Source organism: Budorcas taxicolor, chromosome 12 (assembly GCF_023091745.1).
Source record: "Budorcas taxicolor isolate Tak-1 chromosome 12, Takin1.1, whole genome shotgun sequence".
NCBI lineage: Eukaryota > Metazoa > Chordata > Mammalia > Artiodactyla > Bovidae > Budorcas > Budorcas taxicolor.
This window is the reverse complement of record NC_068921.1, coordinates 2597149-2622247: the sequence shown is the minus strand read 5'-3', so window position 1 is coordinate 2622247 and position 25099 is coordinate 2597149. Positions and strand designations below refer to the sequence as shown.

The 25099-nt window shown below is 38.7% G+C and overlaps 1 protein-coding gene across 1 annotated transcript in view; it reads right to left on the bottom strand.

The window, feature by feature from the left end:
* Positions 1 to 25099, bottom strand: part of DIAPH3 (diaphanous related formin 3) — a 571880-nt gene that overhangs the window by 393281 nt on the left and 153500 nt on the right. Inside the window, exons 6-9 of the mRNA XM_052650016.1 lie at positions 10060 to 10134; positions 9908 to 9977; positions 6712 to 6848; positions 4907 to 5012 (exon numbers count right to left, since the gene is read on the bottom strand). Of these exons, the coding sequence (XP_052505976.1) occupies positions 4907 to 5012; positions 6712 to 6848; positions 9908 to 9977; positions 10060 to 10134 (388 nt within the window). The remainder of the gene's footprint in view (positions 1 to 4906; positions 5013 to 6711; positions 6849 to 9907; positions 9978 to 10059; positions 10135 to 25099) is intronic.

The window sequence follows — 25099 nt, the reverse complement described above, 5'->3', positions numbered from 1 at the left end:
CATGTGCAGAATTAAGATACTCAACAGCTTTAATCACACAACATTCCTTCCTGCTATAATTTATAGACATGTCCAACACTTTTCCAGACCCCATGACAAACTTTTGAAAACCAGTAAAGCAGTAAATTGTTCTTAGAGAACTGTTCTCTATAATTTAGTCTGATTCCAAGAATGGAATCACATTCCATTTGATTCCAAGAATGGAATCACACCGTGTCTAACCTTTTAGGACTTGTATTTTTCCATCTGGATAATTCTCTGAAGATCGATGCAAGTTGTATCCTTTCTAATGTCGAAGGGTATTCTAAGTACAGGTGTACCACAGTGTAGCCACCCACCTGTTGAGGGACATCGGGGTTGTTCACTGTGTGGGGCTATTATAAATAAAATCACTATAAAAATTGGTGCATGCATTCATGTGTGAATATAAATTTTTGTTAATAAATTTTCATTAAATGTTGCATAGTTAAGTACCAATTTTAATATCAGCACTCGTAATGTTTCCTGAAAAAATGAAGATCACATTTAGTCTCCACTGACTTTGTCTTTTCAATTTACTGAAATACATTTTAAAGCCAGCATTTAGGGAATGCTTCTGTTAATGAACCAAGCAGTGTACTAAGCATTTGAGTTCATATCCTATGTAATCCTTGCATCAACAATGAGCTAGATACTGAGATTATTGCCATCATGAAACTGAGAAAACTGAGGTATAGTAAAGATTGAGGAAGTGTTCTAGAATCTCATATAGCTAGGATGTGAAAAGCTGGATTCAGATTCAAGTCTGGCTGATTCAAAATTCTATTCATTTCATCATTCCTGTACATATGTGTCATTAAATATGAAAAGCATGTATTAGAACAAAAAGATGTTTACTTAAACTTTACATATAACTATCATATTTTATACTGAGATTTTTTTTTAATTAGAGATAATTTCTAATATGCTATAGAAATTACCAAAATCAATCTTATAACCCACTGGGATTTGCACAAATACTATACAAGTTAAAGGTACAAGAGTCTTAGAGGAAAATTCAGATAAAGTGATCGCTCAGCTTTTCTCTATACAGGTTCTTTCAGGTTCACTCTTCATTAGAACTGTGGTGAACAAGAAATCCAGGGCCAATAAGAAAGAAGGGAAGGGGAAAGAAGGGTAAAGATGTATGAATGAACAGGCTCCAGCCCACAGGCAACTGAAGGATCAGGGCTGAAGTCAGCAGCAGACATACAGCCCAGCCTTCGAAGGATGGGCTCATTTCAAGAAGCTCCAGGGATTGGACTCATGCAAGAGTGCCAACACAGGATTCAGACCTTCAAAGCTGCCTACTGCCCGAGACACCAATCACAGAGGGCTCATCACTACCAATACCAAATGCTGCCATCAGAAGGAGATTCACAAACACCATCCTCAGAAAGGTTATAAAAAGTCATTAATTAGGCAATACCTAACATTTTCTGGCCTTGGAGTACAAAATGAAACAGAACAAAGAGTACCAGTTTTGCCAAGAGAACGCACTGGTCATACCAAACACCTTGCAGCAACACACAAGAGAAGACTCTACACATGAACATCACCAGATGGTCAATACCTAAGTCAGACTGATTATATTCTTTGCAGCCAAAGATGGAGAAGCTCTATACAGTCAACAAAAATAAGACTAGGAGCTGCCTGTGGCTCAGATCATGAACTCCTTATTACCAAATTAAGACTGAAACTGAAGAAAGTAGGGAAAAGCATGAGACCATTCAGGAGTGACCTAAATGAAAGCCCTTAAATTATACAGTGGAAATGACAAACAGATTCGAGGGATTAGATTTGATAGACAGTGAAAAACTATAGACGGAAGTTCATGACATTATCTAGGAGGCAGTGATCAAGACCATCCCCATGAAAAAGAAATACAAAGAGGAAAAATGGTTGTCTGAGGAGGTCTTACAAATAGCTGAGAAAAGAAGAGAAGAGGAAGGCAAAGGAGAAAGGAAAGATATACCCATTTGAATGCAGAGTTCCAAAGAATAGCAAAGAGAGATAAGAAAGCCTTCCTCAGTGATCACTGCAACAAAACAGAGGAAAACAGCAGAATGGGAAAGACTAGAGATCTCTTCAAGAAAATTAGAGACACCAAGGGAATATTTCATGGAAAGATGGGCTGAAAAAAGGACAGAAATAGTATGGACTTAGTACTCTCGCCTGGAAAATCCCATGGATGGAGGAGCCTGGTGGGCTGCAGTCCATGGGGTCGCTAAGAGTCAGACACGACTGAGAGACTTCACTTTCACTTTTCATTTTCTTGCATTGGAGAAGGAAATGGCAACCTACTCCAGTGATCTTGCTTGGAGAAACCCAGGGACAAGGGAGCCTGGTGGGCTGGCGTCTATGGGGTCGCATAGAGTTGGACACGACTGAAGCGACATAGCAGCAGCAGCAGCAGCAGCAATCAATAGAAGCAGAAGATATTAAAAAGAGATGGCAAGAATACCCAGAGGAACTATACAAAAAAAAAAACCACGATGGTGTGATTACTCACCTAGAGCCAGACATCCTAGAATGTGAAGTCAAGTGGGCCTTAGGAAGCATCACTACAAACAAAGCTCGTGGAGGTGATGGAACTCCAGTCGAGTCAGTTCAAATCCTAAAAGATGATGCTGTGAAAGTGCTGCATTCAGTATGTCAGCAAATTTAGAAAATTCAGCAGTGACCATAGGACTGGAAAAGGTCAGTTTTTGTTCAAATTCCAAAGAAAGGAAATGCCAAAATATGTTCAAACTACCGCACGATTGAACTCATCTCACACGCTAGCAAAGTAATGCTCAAAATTCTCCAAGCAAGGCTTCAACAGTACGTGAACTGAGAACTTCCAGATGTTCAAGCTGGATTTAGAAGAGGCAGAGAAACCAGAGACCAAACTGAAAAACATCCACTGGATCACAGAAAAACATCTAATTCTGCTTTATTAACTCCACCAAGCTTTTGACTGTGTGGATCACTAAAAACTGTGGAAAATTCTTAATGAGATGGGAACAGCAGACCACCTGACCTGCCTCCTGAGAAATCTGTATGCAGGTCAAGAAGCAACAGTTAGAACCAGACATGGAACAACAAACTGGTTTCAAATTGGGAAAGGAGTACATTAAGGTTGTGTACTGTCACCCCGCGTATTTAACTTCTATACAGAGCATATCATGCGAAATGCTGGGCTGCATGAAGCACGAGCTAGAATCAAGACTGCTGGGAGAAATATCAATAACCTCAGATACACAGATGACACCATATTTATGGCACAAAGTGAAGAGAAACTAAAGAACCTCTTGATGAAAGTGAAAGAGGAGAGTGAAAAGGCTGGCTTAAGACTCAACATTTGAAAAAGGAAGATCATGGCATCTGACTGCATCACTTCATTGTAAATAGATGGGGAACAATGGAAATAATGTCAGACTTTACTTTCCTGAGCTCCAAAGTGACTGCCAATGGTGACTGCAGTCATGAAATCAAAAGACGCTTGCTCCTTGGAAGAAAAGCTATGACCGACCTAGACAGCATATTAAAAAGCAGAGACATTACTTTGCCAACAAAGGTCTATCTAGTCAAAGCTAAGGTTTTTCCAGTAGTCATGTATGGATGCAAGAGTTGGACCATAAAGAAAGCTGAGAACAAGAGAATTGATGCTTTTGAACTGTGGTGTTGGAGAAGACTCTTGAGAGTCCCTTGGACTGCAAGGAGATCCAACCAGTCCATCCGAAAGGAAATCCGTCCTGAATATTTATTGGAAGGACTGATGCTGAAGCTGAAGCTCCAATCCTTTGGCCACCTGATATGAAGAGCTGACTCATTTGAAAAAACCCTGATGCTGGGAAAGGTTGAATATGGGAAGAAAAGGAGGCAACAGAGGATGAGATCGTTGGATGGCATCACCAACTCGATGGACATGAGTTTGAGCAAGCTCAGTGAGTTGGTGATGGACAGGGAAACCTGGCGTGCTGGCAAGAGTCAGACACAACCATGTGATTGAACTAACTGAACATTTTCTGATTTGTCATCAAATATCATGCCCATTTTTATTAATTTAACACTAAGATCTGGCTCTTCTATTCCTACCAAGTTGAGAAAAATTAAATGGCTAAGGTATATAGTTTTAAAATAAAATTTGAAACTATAATGTCTACTAAGTGTAAAACAGACTTACTTCATATCTATTGGCAACCTCAGTTTCCAAATTTTACTATACATTAGAATCATCTGAGGATCTTTAAAAGTTCTCTATAGCCAGGTCCCAACCACACCAATTAGATTTTTAAAAATTTGAAGATAGAAATCAGGCTACAATAATTCCTTAAAGATACTCATGTTTGATTAGCAATGGCTAAAACAAAAACTACAGCAATAAAATTATTGTGTCAAGAAAGAGAGAAATTAAATGAATATTAAATAGGTAACTTGGATACTATAATGTTTAAATCTAACATGATGTTTTGGGAGCACTTAAAATAAAATATTTGAAAATCTCTATGTATACTTCGGTCTCTTTACTCATGAAAACTCTCAATTTTTCAGATAGGAAGACTGATGCTGAAGCTGAATCTCCAATACTTTGGCCACCTCATACGAAGAGTCGACTCATTGGAAAAGACCCTGATCCTGGGAGGGATTGGGGGCAGGAGGAGAAGGGGACAACAGAGGATGAGATGGCTGGATGGCATCACCAACTCGATGGACATGAGTCTGAGTGAACTCTGAGAGCTGGTGATGGACAGGGAGGCCTGGAGTGCTGTGATTCATGGGATCACAAAGAGTCGGACACGACTGAGCGACTGAACTGAACTGATCTGAACAGTTTCACATGTTATTATTAAATATCAGTCAGTAAACATTTACAAAACGTATGAATGATAAACATGAAACCTACTTGCAACTGAACTGAATTGTGCCGAAGACCTTCCACAATAGAAGAAAATCTGTCAATTCTTCTTTCTTCTCCAGCTGATGTTAAAGCTTCTAAGACTTCCTCAAGGCTATTGGAAAATTACAAATTAAACTGCAAACAGCAAATAACCCAAGTAACTCAAAATTAGTAGCTTAACCTACTACGCTCCAGTCACTACTTCTAGACAAGCAGTAACATTTAAAAGTGTCTTAGTGATTACATAGCACATTTCAAGCCCAAACCATGTTACATATTCATTTATTCCTCATAATAACCCTATATTTATTTATCAAACATTTATATAATGCTTACTACATATCAGGTACTTTCCCCAAAGTAGGTATTATTGCTAATCTATACTGTTAAGTTAGGAAACTGAAGCAGAGAAGGGTTAAACAATTTGTCTAAGGTCTCATATCCACTAAATGGTACAGTGCTAGAGCAAGGATGTGGGTCCGGACTGCTTTTAACCACTACAATCGTACTGTGCCTTGAGTGTAAGTAAATGAAGTTCTGGTGGCCAAACACATACAGTAGTAAGTAATTATAGTCAAATATAAAGAATGATGGTTATGTAAGAAATATACTTGCTATTTTTTTAAAGAATACTTATGCTAACAGTACCCGGTATACTGTAAAATCTCAGTTTGTGGACATAGTTTAGTCCTAACAGTTCTTAACATCATTTAAATAATCTATCTGAAATCAAGAAATAATATAAGTAATACGGAAGTAAAGGAAAAATAGTAGAAGAGGAAGGAGGAAAAGGAGAAAGAGGATAAAGGAAGAGAAGGACAAGAAGGGAAGGAGGAAGAGAAAAGAGAAGGCACAGGACGCAGGGGAGGAGGGGGAGGAGGAAGAAGACATAGGGGGCAGAGGGAAAGAGAGGCGAGGGGGGGACAGAGGAGGCACACCATGCTTCTACATTAAATTCATCCTTGGGTGGCCTTCTTAAAATGGGAAAGTGCTAAAGCTGCACTCGTGGCTTTGCAGCTGGGACTGCAGCAGACTCGGCCTCATCCAGGGAGGGGCGCCGGCCGAGTGGTGCCTGCTGCCTCCCCAGCGAAGTCCAGCTGAGCGGGGCTCCAGTCAGCGGACCCACAGGAACCACATGGACAAGTTTCCAATGTGTGCTGGGGGTTTCACTCACAGGGCACTGCCCACACTTAGAGGTGGGAAAGCCGTTTCTGTTTGCTCTGTTAGTTGTTCAGTTTGAATATCTTTACCATATATAAAAGGCATTTTAAGTAATTTTTAAATGCTCTCTTGTAATAAGAACACTAATCTTTCTTAAAAAGACAAAAGGTTTATCTTTATCTTTCAATACATATAATGGGGCTTTTTAGCTACAGCTTTAGAAATTGTAGATAATGTCTTTAAAGTTCAAACTTTACGATACACTTTATGGTCAACACATTCTACCCTCGACCATTATAGTATCAATTATTCACTTATACTTCTATCTGAAAAACATCATAAGAAACAGAACCAATCTGTATATTTTTCAAAGTCTTCATTTAGACTGTTTACTGAAGGTCTGAGTTCAAAACTGTTTAAAAATAATAAAGAAATCCATTTTTCATAGAAACATGTCAGTCCATAACTACTGTATCAATTAAGAGAAAAAAAATTTTCATTTCTGTTCAGCCAATATGAATCTGAATAAGCTACTTAAGTATACTTCATTTATTTAAAAGAAATTCTAGACTAAAATAGAATAATGAAAACATTATTGAATCAAACTGTATTAAATTACTGTGTAATGAGAGAAACAAGTTGAGACTTACATGCTTTCCTCCCCTACGATGCACACTGCAGAAAGGAGCTTAACCACATCCATCATCATGCCAGGCTGCTCAGGATCAATGGCTCTGGCGAGCAAAGAAAGACTCCTCTCTTCACTCATAATTCTTTCCAAGCCATACTACAACATTATGGGAAAAAAGGGTTAAATTTTAGTGGTTAGTTAAAAAATAATACTGCCTTGAAGAAAATGCAGTTTTTAAAAGAAGTTTATAAGAAACTATACTTGTACATGTAGTAAAGTGAGAAAACATAAATAATGTATAACATTCTAAAAAAAATTCATACAACTATTCCCTCTACATTAAAAACTAAGAAAATCAGTCAAATACAGATGACTGCTCACAGGTAATTTTCAGCAACTACAGAAAGGGAAAAGCAGTGAGGACTACCGAGATTCCCCAACAGGCACACACAAAATGTGCAGGAGGAACTCTCCTGGGGGAAGGAAGGCTGGTAGGAGCAGCTCTGGTGCTCCTGGAGCAGATTTAACCAGGAGCAGATTTAACTTTGATACTGATATCTAATGCAAATCTTGAGTTTAATTGGGATTAAGGTCCTTTTTAGCTTGGTATTAATAGTAATTCTATTCAACTAATTCCTCACTCTTTAAAAGGATCCTCTGGGATGTATGGTGAATAAATAGTACTGTTGTATTGCTTTCATTCATCCTCTGTTATTTGATACTTATCTCCCATAGATTGTAAGTGGGCCCTACGAGAGGTATACATCTTTAAATCAAAATACTGAGTCATTAACATAACTCCATATCTTCCAGTAGGATGTGACAGCCTAGCAGTAGCAAACAAACGTTGTTTACATTCAAAATCATCCCATTTATATCAATATCATGTGTTGACCAAAGTTAAATCTGCTCTGTGGTCCTGGTACAGGACCTGGTACAGGACCACAGTGCACTGTCCCAGAGGATTACAGTGTGAAGCCCAGGCACTACGTAAAATGCCCAGCGAAAAGTGACCCTCATTTTCATAGAAGTGTTTCAATATATCCAAAAGGTCATCATTTCAACACGTAATCACGACAAAACATTTACTGATGAGATATTTTCACTTTTTCTTTTCTCCTAAGTATTCAAACTCCAACGTGTATTCCACACTCAGAGCACATATCAGTTCAGAGTGGTCACATCTCAAGGGCTCAGGAGCCACACGTGATAACAGCATTCCACAGTGCAGGCCTAGACAGTAACACCTGGCTCATAAACGGGCAGAAGCTGAAGGGTGATTTGGGCTGATACCATGTAGAAACTACTGCAGGAATATATGTATTCTGATCAGAATGATATTTTGTCTTCAGAAAGACAACACATGATATTAATATAAATGGGATGATTTTGAGAGTAAACATAAAGTTCACTCTCTTTCAAATTCAATTTCAAACCAAGTAAGAATATTATCTCCTATATAACCCCTCACTTTAACCATGACATTCTTCTCAAATTCAAATTATGATTCAAATACTCCTTTGGTTTTTAAAAAACATTCCTGAGTTTTTTCTACTCAGCCTTCACCACTGAAATTCCAAATTCATACTCCTACTTTAGAAGGCCCCACTCCCCACCCCCACTGCCACCACAGCAAGTATTACAGGCTCAGTTGGGAAACTCCTTATTAATAGTTTGATTCCTTTACTCATTCACTCTTAACAGATATTCTACAAAAGCTACATAATATATCTAAAATCAAACTCTCACAGAACAATCAGTTCCATATAGAAACAGGTTGTGATTTCTACAACAGAAATTCTCCCTGAAATTATACCTGATAAGAGAAAGCATGGAGGTTAAAAATATTTCATTGGCTAAAAACAGAAATTTAGGCTTCAGAAAATGATGAAAAATTCATAAACAGTCCAGTAAGATAAATAATTAGAAAATATAACTATTTGCTGCATTTAATCAATAGAAAAGTAAATGTTAATAATTTAACAAGTACTTAAGTATGAAGTTCTCTAAGGATTTATTTTTTAAATGAATTTTTAAAAATTATCAGAAGTATACAGTTTTGCTATAAAACACACATCATCATCTACCATAGGTAAAATTTCCTCTCCCACTGTCTAATGAACGAAAACACCTATCATTTTTGCACATGATCAGGAGGTAGATGTATTTATATGTTAGAGCTAGAGACACATCCTGGAACAGAGCTAACTTCTGCAATTAACAGTACGAAAAGAAAAGGAAACACTGTTAGAGAAACCAAACTTCAGTACAGGGCAAAACCATTTCTCTCTTCTAATGTATGCTCCTTAAATATTCAAACTGCAGATTCGCCATATTATATTTGGTTTCAATATTACAGCTAACTCTTGCACATCACAGGGACTACGGGCACCAACTCCTCAGGCAGTCAAAAATCTGAGTATAATATTTGATTCCCCAAAAGCTTATTTACTTAGCTTACTCTTGACTCCTTACCAATAACATAAACAGTCAATTAACATATTTTATATGTCAAATGCATTATATACTATATTTTTAAAATAAGGTAGAGAAAAGAAAATATTATTGAAAAAAACCATAAGGAAGAGAAAATACTCTTACAGTACAAATATGTATTTATTTTAAAAATCCTCATGTATGTGGATCAGCGAAGTTCAAACATGCATCGTTCAAGCATTTGCTGCATTTGCATTAAGTATCATTTCTCCACCTCTGGGATCTGTTCATATCGGTTCACATTAATTTCATTAAAGATTTAAATTCCTAGACTATAAAAACTAAGTTTTTCCAACTTAATTCTTTGGTAATAAGCATTACTGAAGATCACATTTAATAATCATGTATGACTTCCAAGCTGATTCATGCTATACTTTTGAAAATTACAAAAGAAGGAAGGGAAGAAGAAAGGAGAACCAAAATGCAGACAGAGAGAGAGGTACTGAGGTAGGGGGGAAGGACGGGCGAAAAGAGAATTAATCTGTGTACGAAGAATGAAGCAGCAGAAGAGGGTCTATTCATCCCCAAGTATCTCCTGTTGATACACAGTTCATTTGACACAAAACCAGAACAACACAATTCAATAGTTTTCCATTATATACTGAACAGCTTACCAAAGCAGTACATCACTTTGGTGTAAATTCTGTATTACATAACTCTACTTCATAAGAATTTCTGTAAGAACTAATAAAGAACAATACAGCTACCTATGTGCATACCTGGGTATTCATCAAGGCCTTCAGACACTGTATGACTTTGTGCTGATTCTTCTTCACAATTGTTTCTTGTCTGCATGAAAGATATCAGTGTTGGAATCATCATTGGACATGCAAATGTAGCTTAACTGGAAATAATGATTAGCAGTACTTACATTTTGCCACTAATCAGCTTTTCCAAGATGTCCAGTAATAATCCAAGCCCCTCACGTCCAAAGCTTTCCACCCAACTGAAAAACAGAAAAACCAACAGTCATATATTAAGTCAGTATTTGAGTTTTATCATGATAATAATATATACTCACAAATATTCTGCACTTGTGATAATCTAGTCATAAATACAACAAAAGAATAACATCGTATATAAAGGTATTCATGATTCACAACCTTAGTTGTGAAAGCAGCAGCAATGATGGGACAGCCAGTGGGAGGCGGAGCCCAGCCTGCACTTGGCTTTGTGAGAGCTTCGTATGCCCAGCACATCCATGCCCCATGTCCACTGACATCACATGAGCAGTTTAAACCTGCCATGTTGGAAGTACTGACACGACAGAAGCAGCTGACGCTGCTGGTCAGAGCACCACCTCAACCAGAGAGCTGGCGGTTAAACATTCACTAGCTCACCACTGGGCAAGCCCCAGTCTGGACTTTTCTGAAAAGCAGACACTGGGCAAGGTAGCAATATTTGAAGAGAGAGAACTCTGGTCTATATAGATAAAGACTACTGAAAAAAAGTAGTCAAAATACTGTAAAAAGCATGTTCTGTGAGAATTTTCCGAATCACTAAAATACATCCTTACACATGTTAACAATTTCTCAAAATTTCAGACTTCAACTGCATTTTTTTAAAAAGCTTCATCACTATTTTCAAATAAGTATTTCCACCTTGACACAACCACCTCCATTCTGTAAACCCATTAATATAATGAGTATGTATGTAATTGGGATTTCCACTGGTGGCTCAGTGGTAAAGAATCCACTTGGTAATGCAGGAGATGTGGGTTTGATCCCTAGGTCAGGAGAATTCCCTGGAGAACGAAATGGCCACCTACTACAGTATTCTGGTCTAGAAAATCCCTTGGACAGAGGAGCCTATGGTCCATGGGGTTGCAAAGAGTCTGACACAAATGAGCGACTTCACTTTCACCTTCTCTTAGCAACTAAAGAACAACATGTATGTAACTAGGATAACTCTGCCAACAGACAACAGCTCACACCTACTATAGTAAAAGTGCCATAGGAAAATGAGCGGTGATCTGGAAAACCTAGCACAATAAATAAAATAATGGTAACAATTTATCTTCTAAAAAGTAGGGGAAAGAAAAAGATATAATATGAAATATATTTATATTTCTTTGAATATATGTGCTCGCATAAATGTTTGTATGTCTGATTTTATGCATATGTGGGGCAGTAGTCTTCGAAAAATGGAATGTTAATAATCATAATCAGAAGCAGGATGTTATTAAGAATAAAAAAATTTAAGTCACATACCAAGATATAATGCCATTGGGCAGTAGTCTTCGAAAAATGGAATGTTAATAATCATAATCAGAAGCAGGATGTTATTAAGAATAAAAAAATTTAAGTCACATACCAAGATATAATGCCATTGGGCAGTAGTCTTCGAAAAATGGAATGTTAATAATCATAATCAGAAGCAGGATGTTATTAAGAATAAAAAAATTTAAGTCACATACCAAGATATAATGCCACTGTCTTACTTAACACAAAATAGTACATTCCTTAGAAAGTAAGAATAAACACCAACATATTTGCATGAAAAATAAAAATATTACTTTAAAAATTCCATTTTCTTCATTTGCATATACAACATTAAGGTGAACATAACTCAATCACCTACAAATATTCAGTTTCTGATATTAGTTTAGTTCAGTTCAGTCACTCAGTGGGGTTCAACTCTTTGTGACCCCATGGACTGCAGCATGCCAGGCCTCCTTGTCCATCACCATCTCTCAGAGTTTACCCCAACTCATGTCCATTGAGTCAGTGATGCCATCAAACCATCTCATCCTCTGCCATCCCCTTCTCCTCCTGCCCTCAGTCTTTCCCAGCATCAGGGTCTTTCCAATGAGTCAGCTCTTCGCATCAGGTGGCCAAAGTATTGGAAGTTCAGCTTCAGCATCAGTCCTTCCAATGAATATTCAGGACCAATTTCCTTTAGGATGGACTGGTTGGATCTCCTTGCAGCCCAAGGGACTCTCAAGAGTCTTCTCCAACACCACAGTTCAAAAGCATCCATTCTTCGGTGCTCAGATTTCTTTATAGTCCAACTCTCACATCCATACATGACTACTGGAAAAACCATATCCTTGACTAGACGGACCTTTGTTGGCAAAGTGATGTCTCTGCTTTTTAATATGCTGTCTAGGTTGGTCAGAACTTTCCTTCCAAGGAGAAAGCATGTTTTTATTTCATGGCTGCCGTCATCATCTGCAGAGATTTTGGATCCCAAAAAATAAAGTCTGACACTGTTTCCACATCTATTTGCCAGAAGTGATGGGATCAGATGCCATGATCTTCGTTTTCTGAATGTTGAGCTTTAAGCCAACTTTTTCACTCTCCTCTTTCACTTTCATCAAGAGGCTCTTTAGATCTTCTTCACTTTCTACCATAAGGGTGGTGTCATCTGCATACCTGAGGTTACTGATATTTCTCCTGGCAATCCCGGTTCCAGCTTGTGCTTCATCCAGCCCAGTGTTTCTCATGATGTACTCTGCATAGAAGTTAAATAATCAGGGTGACAATATACAGCCTTGATGTATTCTTTTCCCTATGTGGACCCACTCTGCTGTTCCATGCCTGGTTCTAACTGCTGCTTCTTGACCTGCATACAGTTTTCACAGGAGGCAGGTAAGGTTGTCTGGTATTCCCATCTCTTTCAGAATTTTCCACAGTTTGTTGTGATCGACACAGTCAAAGGCTTTGGCATGGTCAATAATGCAGAAGTAAGATGTTTTTCTGGAACTCTCTTGCTTTTTCAATGATCCAGCAGATGTTGGCAATTCGATCTCTGGTGCCTCTGCCTTTTCTAAAACCAGTTTGATTTTAACCACCACCCAAAAAAGATCCGCCATTTAGACTGACAGACTCTTCTAAAACTATTTTACTCATCTCTTATCCATAAGAATAATTCAAGAATGCACTTAACAAATTACCTATAGTCCTTTCAAATCTACTTTCACATTTCATGAAAACACCTATAACATCCCACCTTACTCCTTGATGACATCCTATTCTGTACTTTTCTAATTTCACTTGCAGCAGGGAAGCTTGAAATCAAACACACAAGAAGTAATTAGAGGGTTTTTTAAGAGCTGGCACTAAGATATGTGGACAGACTCTGCTCATCAGGCCCTCCTGACTTAGTACTTCACAATAAAACTTGGTGAAGTTTCAACAATCTCCGTTTTCAAAAGTATACCCATAAAAAATATTCTAAAGCTAATATAAATTTTTTAAGATCATTCATACTGCTATCACTTTCAATCATCATGGAAAATAAACTTACTATTCCTAATATGCCTTATAGCAAAATATACAAACACTTTAAAATTATACTAATGGAAAAATAAGATACTATTGTACATAATTCCCAGGTGCTGCCAGTGGTAAAGAACCCAGCTGCCAATGCAGGAGATGTAAGAGACACGGGTTTGATCCCTGAGTCAGGAAGATCCTCTGGAGGAGGGTATGGCAACCCACTCCAGTATGCTTGCCTAGAGAATCCCATGGACAGAGAAGCCTGGAGGGCTATAGTCCGTAAGGTCACACAGAGTCGGACACAACTGAAGCAACTTAGCACACACACACGCATGCACATAGTATGTTCATGTTGGAGCCCACTATAAAATTTAGGAAGCATATCAATCCAGGTAAATCAAGTCTGACTAATAAATAATATTAATAGAACAGAGCTATTTCAAAAATGTATCATTACTAATATAACAACTATATAATTATAGAATACTGGGATCCATAGAAGTTCTCAAATCAACTATTTCTGGACAAACTAAAGAACTGTCTTCTATAAAGCAGAATATGAGTCATTATAGCAAAAATTACACCCACTCATGCATATTCAGTTCAGTTCAGTCACTCAGTCGTGTCCAGCTCTTTGCGACCCCATGGACTGCAGCTCCCAGAGTTTGCTCAAACTCATGCCCACTGCATCAGTGATGCCATCCAACCATCTCATCCTCTGTCATCCCCTTCTCCTCCCACCTTCAATCTTTCCCACCATCAGGGTCTTTTCAAATGTGTTGGTTCCTCGCATCAGGTGGCCAAAGTATTATGCATGAACTAATTCTCTATAAAAGCTGAATGTAAAGAAGCACTATACCCTGTTACTTTACACGATAAGCCTTTAACTCATGGTGGAAATTAATTTATCAACGACAATAAAATCAGAGAGGCTGGCAACAGCCTTCTGAAAGCCAGACTACACATTACATTTTGTAAAACATATCAAAAACAAGGCAAGTCAAACAGGATGCAGGGAGAGCAAGCAAAGATTCTTGATAACAAAAGAAGCACTAATATTTAAACATAAAATGAAAGCTGGTGAATGCAATTACTGAGTATGTAATGGTTTAAAACAAAATAAATGCATAAAAAGGTTTCTTGTTTTTCTTAAAAATTTGCAAGTTCTTACAATAAGAACTTCTTATTGTATTAAGAAGTTATCATTCACAAACTCATCGTCCCAAAAGCTTTGCCCTCACCCCCTACAATTTTCAGCAATGTTATTTTTAAGAATAGGGCCAAATATCACTTCCTATCTTTCCTGGAAAAGATGTTCAAGATAAGAAAGTGATATTGAGTAGGCAGGTCTGCAGTCCTGACAGAGGTTTATTAAAATCCATAGCTTTCTACAGAAGTGAAAAATTTCTCATCATCAATGTAAGAAGCAACCTGGAAAAAAAATTATCAACTGATCTATAAACGATCAATCTTCAGGAAGCAAAATCTGTGCTATGTATTCTGTGCCTGTCAGCACAGTGTCATAGGGCACCATGTGGTTTAACTAAAACTTGCACTCATGGACGAAGAAGCTCTGTGCAAGTGTCTTTTATTCATGAATAGAAATGACAGAGATTAGTATGACATTTGTAATGGAAAAAAAAATTGCTTTAAAACAGCAAAAAGCAACATGCTAAGCACTAACTTAACACAAAAGCTACTTCTTAAAATTATATGACAGGAAATACCAAACTCTTCTCTTTTAATTGCTTCAAGAATTCTAAGTGTATTACCATTTAGCACTTCCTAAAAGGGTCTCAATGCAGAAGAAAAAAAAGAGGTGAAATACTAACAAGAAGAAAAAAAAAAAGAGGAGGGAGAGGGGCAGCTGGTCTTGGATTAAATGTTCAAACCACCTTTAAATGTTCAAAGAAGCTTAGGCTTTGAAACTGTTACTGCTTCCAGACAGAGGATGACATCAAAAGTGCAAAGTGCTTTCTGGTGTATTTTTGGCTTTATGAAACAAATACAGTCACCTCAAAAAGCAAAAATGGTAATCGGGTCTCAAATTTACTTCCTGGCCAAAGGAAAGCACTATCTGTTTCCTACAGACAAAAGTTATTACCTCTCTTTCCAAGTGTGCTCTAAAGAAGAAAAAGACAAACATATCACGGATTGTCAGAGGTGGAATAAACCTACCAGATAGGGACCATTTTCTTATCTGTGTTTAAATCATCTGGCACAGACTAAGCACTCAAATGGTTTTAGAACGAAGCTGAAGAACCTCCCACTTTTATACAGAGTTGATCCTTGAACAACACAGCTTAAGGTCATTGACCCCCCACTTGGTCAAAAATCAGTGTATGACTACAGACAGCTCTCTATATCCATATCTGGGGTTCCTCCATATCTGCAAATTCAAGCAACCTCAGATTGTGCAGTATAATAGTATTCACAACGGAAAAAAATCCACTTATAAGTGGACTCGTGTGGTTCAAATCTATCCTGTTCAAGGGTCAACTGTATAAGTAACAGGACACCGTAAGAGAAGCTAAGGTCACTTGAAACAGCATCTAGGTCTGCCAATGCCCAGGCTCCTGCCCTTAACTTTACACATGTAGAAAAAGGCACCAAGTGATGACACACTCCATGCAGCATCACTGAACCTGTCTCAGCCTTCGTGCCAGAAACATCGATCCTGACCCCAGAACTAGCTGTTGTCCACCCTGAACCAAGGATGATGAGCCTGAGCCCCTGTCCTACATCACCCTTTAGGACTTGACTGCTGCTCGAAGGTTGGTGTCTCGCCACTGCTAAAACAACTGTTCGTTATCAAGTCAGGCAGCTGTTAGTAGGGGCTCACTGTGTGCTTGATCCTGCATTCATTCCGCTCAGTCGCTCAGTCGTGTCCGACTCTTTGCGACCCCATGGGCTCCAGCACACCAGGCCTCCCTGCCGGGAGGCAGCACAGGACATCCCACCCATGACAAGCTCATGCGGAGAGGCTGGCGGGCAAGGCGAGTCAGGTCTCAAGGGGTCCTCTGCCTGAGCATCTACCCCGAAACCAAACTCTGTCTGTTTACTGTCTGCTATACTATACTCTCCTGACATTACAGGGGGCTATCCCCGAAAGAGTTAATTCAGAGCTCCAGTTAACAGTCTCCTGCATATAAAAAAAAAGCCTTGGCTTGAAACCCCTTTGAACGTTTTCTAACTTATCTGACCGGTCTGCTTTACAACTCGTGGACTGTTTACAGCCCCCAACTGTGAGAGGCACGAAGCTCAAAACATCTTAAAGATATAGAGCCTCTTAGAGTTAAGAATTAGTTTGGTGAAGAGTTTGTTGAGGTAATGTTTGCCACCAGGCCTCCATATCCTTTATCTTTTACGCACCTGGGAGGATATTAATCAATGTAATCAGGATGCAGAAATAGGAATATAGTAGTTTTGATGTTAGCAACACTGGACTTTTGAGTTAATTACTTTTCTCTTTGTTATAAATCACTGTACTCCTTTTACTCATTATAAAATGTTGTATCCTTGCTATGTAAGAATGTAACTTTATTTAGTGCTTTTTTTTCTTTATTTAGTGCTTTCCCAGACTTTGGGAAGAACAACACTTTTAAGACAAATAAGTCTTCTGGTTGACAAACCCTTGCTGTAAAATGTTAATTGGCCTTCAGGCCAGAAGATGATGTAAATCACCTAAAACTTGTATATACAACTAGGTATACAGAGAGAAAGCCTGGTCTCGATAAGAGTCAGGGCTGCTGATGCTACATAATTTTGTATTATCCATTGATCTCTATGTACAATCAAAAGTATATAAGGCCTTTCCAGACAAAAGAGGATGGGCCAGTCATTGGAAAGACTGGTTTCCCCCGTGTATTCTTTTCTTACTCTATTTTCTGGCTGAATTCCCATCTGGGGCGTAGAGGCTTGCCATGTCTACTTACTTGCCCCAGCTTCTAAGATCCATGAGAGAGGGAGCCCAAGGCAGGGCACTCTCCGCTATTCAAACGGACGCTGGTGGCCTAACATAGATGGTGCAAATCTCTTGTCCTGAGATTTCATTAGTTCTCCACATAAACCAAGTTATTCAGCCTCTTTTCCCCACTAAATTTTCCTACTACACTGTCCTTTCCTAATCTTTCTTTTATATTTCTAAATAAATAAGTTTTTCTTCGCCATGTCGTCCCAGCTTTGAATTACCCTGGATCCACCAGGGCTGGACCCCGGCACCTCCCTGTCCATCACCAACTCCCAGAGTCCACCCAAACCCACGTCCATTGAGTCCATGATGCCATCCAACCATCTCGTCCTCTATCGTCTCCTTCTCCTCCTGCCCTCAATCTTTCCTAGCATCAGGGTCTTTTCCAATGAGTCAACTCTTCGCATCAGGTGGCCAGAGTTTCAGCTTCAACATCAGTCCTTCCAATGAACACCCAGGACTGATCTCCCCTAGGATGGACTGGTTGGATCTCCTTGCAGTCCAAGGTACTCAAAAGGTCTTCAACACCACAGTTTAAAAGCATCAATTCTTCAGTGCTTAGCTTTCTTTGAAGTCCAACTCTCACATCTATACTTGACCACTGTAAAAACCATAGCCTTGACTAGACAGATCTTTGTGGACAAACTGAAGTCTCTGCTTTTTAATATGCCGTCTAGGTTGGTCATAATGGTCATAAATTTCCTTCCAAAGAGTAAGGGTCTTTTAATTTCATGGATGCAATCACCGTCTGCAGTGATTTTGGAGCCCAAAAAACTAAAGTCTGACACTGTTTCCACTGCTTCCACATCTATTTGCCATGAAGTGATGGGACCAGATGAATGAGAAATACAAAGCTGAAAAAAACATGTTCTCTGCCCTTGAGAAAATTCACAGACTACTGGTTAAAACAAATGTCAAGCAAAATTATTCCCATAATGTAAGTAGCACTATAATCATGGCAACGAAGGAACTGAAGGTGCAGCAGCATCGACCTCTCCAGGGGCCAGACAGGCTGATGTCTGCCTTGACTCTTAACAGAATCAGTGACAGAAAGAAATAGAAGTCACTAAGCCAGAGGGAACACATGCAAAACCATTAAATACGAAAGGCAAGGCCTATGCCGAGCACAAGTGGCTGGATCAGGACCTTGTAAGAAACAGGTAAGAAGGACCTTGTGTAAAACCCATATACAGTCAGCACTTCATATCCACCAGTTCAACAAGTTGCAGAACGAGAACATTTGAAAAAACAAAAATTCCAAAAAGTTCCAAAAAGCAAAGGATGAACCTGCCACATACCAGCAACTATTTACATAGCCTTTCTGTTGTATTAACACCAATTTGCCTAGCCTAATTTACATTGTATTGTGTATTATAACTAATCTAGAGATGATTTAAGGTATACATATATCTTATGAATGCATATAGATTATATGCAAACACTACTTTATGTAAGAGACTTGCACATCACCAGATTTTGGTGCTGACCAGGCACATGAAGGAATGATTGAGCAATGCCACGGGCACTGACAGACCACTACAAGGGAGGCAGCCACCACAGGGTGCACACGTGGCAGGCGGAGTAACCTCACTCCCGTCCCACTAAGACGGTCACGTCCTAACACCAGAAGCTAGGAAGGCACTGCCTTGCACAGGAAATAGAAAGTTAATTACAGTTATGATTACTATCGTATGACTTTAAAATAGAGAAACTAGATTATCCAGAAGAGCCAAATATAATTACATAATCCATTAAAGCTGAGACCCTTCCCCAGCTGGGTTAGAGAGATGATATGGAAAAAGAGATTCACAGCTTGAGATGGACTCAACCTGCCTTCAGAGGCTATAAAGATGGAGGAAGGGGCTATGAGCCAAGGAATGCTGGTGGAATTTAAAAGGTTGAGATAAGTATAAACTGACAGCTAGCAAGGAAACATGGATGCCAGTCCCAGGACTGTGGGAACTGAATTCTGCTAATAACCCAAAAATCAAGCAAATAGGGCTGGGTCTTCTCATTCTTGAACACAGGATATCTCTTCATTTATTTAGACCTTCCTCAATTTTCTTCATCATAATTTTGTAGTTTTCAGCATATAAATCCTATACATAATTTGTTAAATTTACAATAGAGTTTTTTGTGTGTTTTTTTTTTTTGAGGTGGAGTGAAAAAGGAGGAGAGAAAAAGAGGAGAGTGAAAAAGCTGGCTTAATACTCAACATTCAAAAAATAAGATCAAGGCATCTATCTGATCCCATCACTTCATGGCAAATAGATGGGGAAACAGTGAAAGACTTTCTTTTCTTGGGCTCCAAAATCACTGCGTATGGTAACTGCAGTCATGAAATTTTAAAAAAAATTACTCCTTGAAAGAAAAGCTATGTCATACGTAGACATTGTATTAAAAAGCAGACACATTACTTTGCTTACAAAGCTTCACATAGTCACAGCGAAGGTCTTTCCAATAGTCACATATGGATCAGAGAGTTGAACCATAAAGGAAGCTGAGCACTAAAGATTGATGCTTTTGAAATGTGGTGTTGGAGAAGACTCTTGAGAGTCCCTTGGACTGCACGGAGATCAAAGCAGTCAATCGTAAAGGAAATCAGTCCTGAATATTCATTGGAAGGACTGATGCTGAAGCTGAATCTCCAATAATTTGGTCACCTGACACGAAGAGCTGATTCACTGGAAAAGATCCCTGATTTGGGGAAAGACTGAAGGCAGGAGGAGAAGGGGGCAACAGAGGATGAGACAGTTGGATAGCATCACTGACTCAATGGACATGAGTTTGAGCAAGCTTCAGGAGATGGCGAAGGACAGGGAAGCCTGGAGGGCTGAAGTCCATGGGGTCGAAAAGAGGTGGACACAACTGAGTGACTGAACAACCCTCAGAATATTTAAGTGTATAGTACACTACTGTCAACTGCATACCCACAGTTGTACAGCAGAGCTCTAAAACTTTTCCTCCTGCAAAAAACACTGATTTTTATCTTGAATCCTGTAATCTTGCTGAACTCAGTTCAAGTTATTTCTTGAACTTCGTGTAAATAATCATGTCATCTCCAAAAATGGACTATTTTATTTCTTCCTTTCTGATCCATATGTATTCTATTTCATCTGTGGCCTCACTGCTCTGGCTAGAACTTCTAGTTGATTAAGAGTGTAAGAGGGAATGTCCCTACTTTGCACCAAATCAGAAGGGAAAATCAATCAGGTTTTCACCATTAAATACAATAGTATTGATAGCTCTAAGACTTTTTGGTAGACTCATGTTATCAAGTTAAAGTACCCCTGTGCACTAGTTTCCTAGGATTGCTATAACAAAGTGTCACACGGTGGGTGACTTAAAATGACAAATTATTCTCATAGTTCTGGAGGATGGATGCTCAAAATTAAACTGTCAGCGCAGAATCAGACTCCCCATGAGGCTATGGAGAGAACCCTTCCTGGACCTCTTCGCTGCTGGTGTGACTGTTAATCTAGGTCCACACTTCTGTCGTCACACCTGTGCTCTCTGTGTCTCTTTCTTTCTTATAAGGACACCACTTATATGGGATTAAAAAGTCAAAGTGCTAGTCGCTCAGTCGTGTCTAACTCTTTGTGACCCCATGGACTGGAGCCCACCAGACTCCTCTGTCCGTGGGATTTCACAGGAAAGAACACTGAAGTGGGTGGCCATTTCCTTCTCCAGGAGATCCTCCCAACTCAGGGATCAAACCCACTGCAGGCAGATTCTTTACTGACTTAGCTACCAGGGAAGCCAATAAAGGACTACATCTGCAATAAAGTCACATTCTAAGGTGTCAATTAGCATTTAAACACATCTTTCTGGGAAACACAATCCAATCTATAGCATCTGTTCTCATTTTTCTGAGAGTTTTTATCATGAAATAGGTGTTGAGTTTTGTCAAATGCTTTGTCAGCACTGATTGATATGATCATGTGACTCTTTGTTTCTAACTTTATATAGTATATTAGTATATTACCAAAAGGATATGTGTGTCTCTACTCATGATGGACACTGCTATGTAAAAGTAGGGGGGTTCTTTTTGTTTTGTCTTATTGTGTTTTTCTTTTTGCTATCTGTGCAAATTTTATAAAACAAATTACAAACTGTTTCCTGCTCTTGTATTTTGTGCAAGAGACTAGAAATAATACTATTTTCTTCAAATATTTGGTAGAATTCTCTAGTGAAATCATCTGTACTTGCTCTTTCAAGGAATTTTAAATTAGTAATTCAATTTACTTAATAGAGGACTATTCAGATTTTCTGTCTCATCTTGGGTATGCTATAGTACTTTGTGCTTTTCAAAGAATCCATCTTTTTCATCTTAGCTAGTCAAATTTGTGTGTTTACAGTTGTTTGCAGCATTCCCCTATTACCCTCTTGATGTAGGGTCTGTAGTGATACTCTGCTTCACTGCTGATATCAATAATTTGTGTCTTCTCTTTCTTCCCTCATTAACATTAATAAAGGTTTGTCAATTTTATCAATCTCTCCAAAAAACTAGCTCCTTGTTTCACTGACTTACTCAATTGCTTTTCTGTTTTCAATTTAATTGATTTCTACTATTTATTATTTCCCTCCTTCTGCTTACTTTGAGTTTATGTGCTCCTTTATTTATTTGGCCTTGCGGCAAAGTTTGTGGGATTTTACTTCCCCAACTAGGAATTGAACTTGCACTCTCAGCAGATTCCTAACCACTGCACCACCAGGGAATTTTCACTTTGTTGGTTTTTTTTATTCTTAAGGTGTTAACTAAAATTACCAATTTGAGGCTTCTCCTTGTTTCTAATGTATGTGTTCAGTGCTATAAATTTCTGTCTCAGTACTACTTCAGATGTGTCCCACAAAATTTTTAATGTTGCATTTTCATGTTGTATGCAGATAACACCACTCTAATAGCAGAAAGTGAAGAGGAATTAAAGAGCCTCTTGATGAAGGTAAAAGAGGAGAATGAAAAAGCTGGTTTAAAACTCAACATTCAAAAAACTAAGATTATGGCACCTGCCCCCATCACTTCCTGGTGAACAGAAGGGTAAAAGTGGAAATCGTGTCAGATTTTATCTTCTTGGGCTCCAGAACCACTGAGGATGCAAAATTTAAAAGATGCTTGCTCCTCAGAAGGGAAGATATAACAAACCTAGCTCTATGCATACTCAGTCGCTCAGTCATGTCCGACTCTGTGACGCAATGGACCGTAGCCCGTCAAGCTCCAGTTCATGGGGTTTCTAGGCAAGAATACTAGAGTGGGTTGCTATTTCCCTCTCCAGGGGATCTTTCCAACCCAGAGATCAAATTCACGTCTCCTGCATCTCCTGCACTGGCAGGCAGATTCTTTACCACTGAGGCACCTTGAAAGCCCACATGACAAACATAGACAAGTGTATTAAAAAGCAGAGATATCACCTTGCTGACAAAGGTCTGTTTAGTCAAAGCTATGGTTTTTCCAGAAGTCATGTATAGATATAAAAATTGGATCATAAAGAAGGCTAAAGTGACAAAGAATCCGATGATTTCAAATTATAGTGCTGGAGAAGATCCTTGAGAGTCCCCTGGACTACAAGATCAAACCAGTCCATTCTAAAGGAAATCAACCCTGAATATTCATTGGAAAGACTCCTGCTGAAGCTGAAGTTCCAATATTTTGGCCACCTGACGCCAACAGCCAACTCACTGGAGAAGACCCTGATGCTGGGACTGAACGCAAAAGGAGAAAGGGGCAACAGAGGATGAGATGGCTAGATGACATCACTGACTGAATGGGCAAAAATTGGAGCAAACTCTGGGAGATAGTGAAGGAGAGAGGAGCCTGGCAAGCTACAGTCCATGGGGTCACAAAGAGTCGGACACAACTTAGCGACCAAACAACAACGACAATTCTCATTTTCATTAAGTTTGGCATATATTTTTAATTTCCTTTAAGACATCTTCTTTGACCCAAGAACTATGTGGAAGTGTGTTACTTGCTGTTGTTGTTTACTTTCCAGGTGTTCAGAGATCTTCCTGTTATCTTTCTTATTTGAGTCCATTTTGGTGAGAAAACACATTTGATATGATTCACTTTGTTTAAATGTGATGAGGTTTGCTCTGTAGAAGACATGGTCTGTCTTGGTATGTGTTCTGTGATTATAAAAAGAAATTCTGCTACCATTGGATGGAGTTTTCTATAAATATATACTTTTGCTTGATGGTGGTGTTGAGTTTCTTATATACCCTTAGTGATTTTCTGTTCATGTGTTGTATCAATTGTTAACTGAGTTGTGAAGTCTCCAAATCTAATTGTGGATTTATCCATTTTTCCTTTCAGTTCTTCCTTTTATTTCTTGCTTCTTGTGTTTTACACATCTGTGATTTGACACATACATGTTTGGATTGTGTTTTTGGTGGTATGACTCATTATACACAATCAATCTCTTTTATTTCTTTACCCTGAGGTCTAAATTATATTAAAATAGCCACAAGTGTTTTTTCATTAATATTTACATATGTGTATAATATACTTTTACTTTCCATTTGCCTATATAAATATATTCAAAGTAAATTTCTGATAGAAAATATAACTAGTGATATTTTTAATCAACTCTGCAAATCTCCTTTAATTAGCATATAACCATTTACATATACTATAACTGTTGATATGTTAGTGCTTAATTCTACCATTTTTTGGCTTTTGTTTGTTCATTTTATCTTCCTTTTCCTGCTTTCCCACAGTTTATCTGCATGTGTTTTACATTCCATTTTGATTTACCTACTGTGTCTTTATGTATATCTCTTTGTATTGTCCTTTTATGTGATTGCTCTAGATGTTATGTCATAATGTAATCACATTTTTTCTTGGTGTCATCATTTCACAAGTTTGAATGAATTATAGAAATCTTCCCTCCTGTTACAGATGGAAAAGTGAAAGTGAAGTCGCTCAGTCGTGTCCGACTCTTTGCGACCCCATGGACTGTAGCCTACCAGGCTCCACCCTCCATGGGATTCTCCAAGCAGGAGTACTGGAGTGGGTTGCCATTTCCTTCTCCAGAGGATCTTCCCGACCCAGGGGAGATTGCAGGCCCACATTTTAGGCAGATGCTTTAACCTAAGCCACCAGGGAAGCCCACCACAGACGGAAAAGTGTCCCTTAAAACTCATACACTGAAGCCCAAAACCACAATGTGATTCCATTTGGAGACACAGCCTTTTAAGGAGTAATTAAACAAGGTCATAAGGGGAGGGCCCTAATCCAGAATGCCTAGTGTCCTTCTAAGAGGAGGAGACACCAAGAATGCAGAGGAAAGGCCAAGTGCAGACACGGTTAAGACAGCAGACATCCACAGGACAAGGAAAGGGGCCTTAGGAGAAACCAACCCTGCTGGCTTTCAGCCTCCAGAACTGTGAGAAAATAACTTTGTTGTTTAAGCCACCCCGTCTGCAGCATTTTGTTCTGACAGCCCTAGCAAACCTCCCTTTACTTTTCCCATTATAGAATCATTGTTTTTAAGTATTTCTTCCTCACAGATTTAGAATGGCATCAGACAGTGTTATAAATTTGGCTTCTACCATCAAGTTTATAAACATCAAGGGAAGAAAAGTATATTGTATTGACTGTTACCTTTACTTACAGTTTTCTTTTTTTCTACCTAATATCCCAAGGTTCCTTCTTCTAGTTTTTCCTTTCTATGTAGAAAACATCCTTTGCTCATTTTCTTGTAAGTTTGCTGGCTAAAGATTCT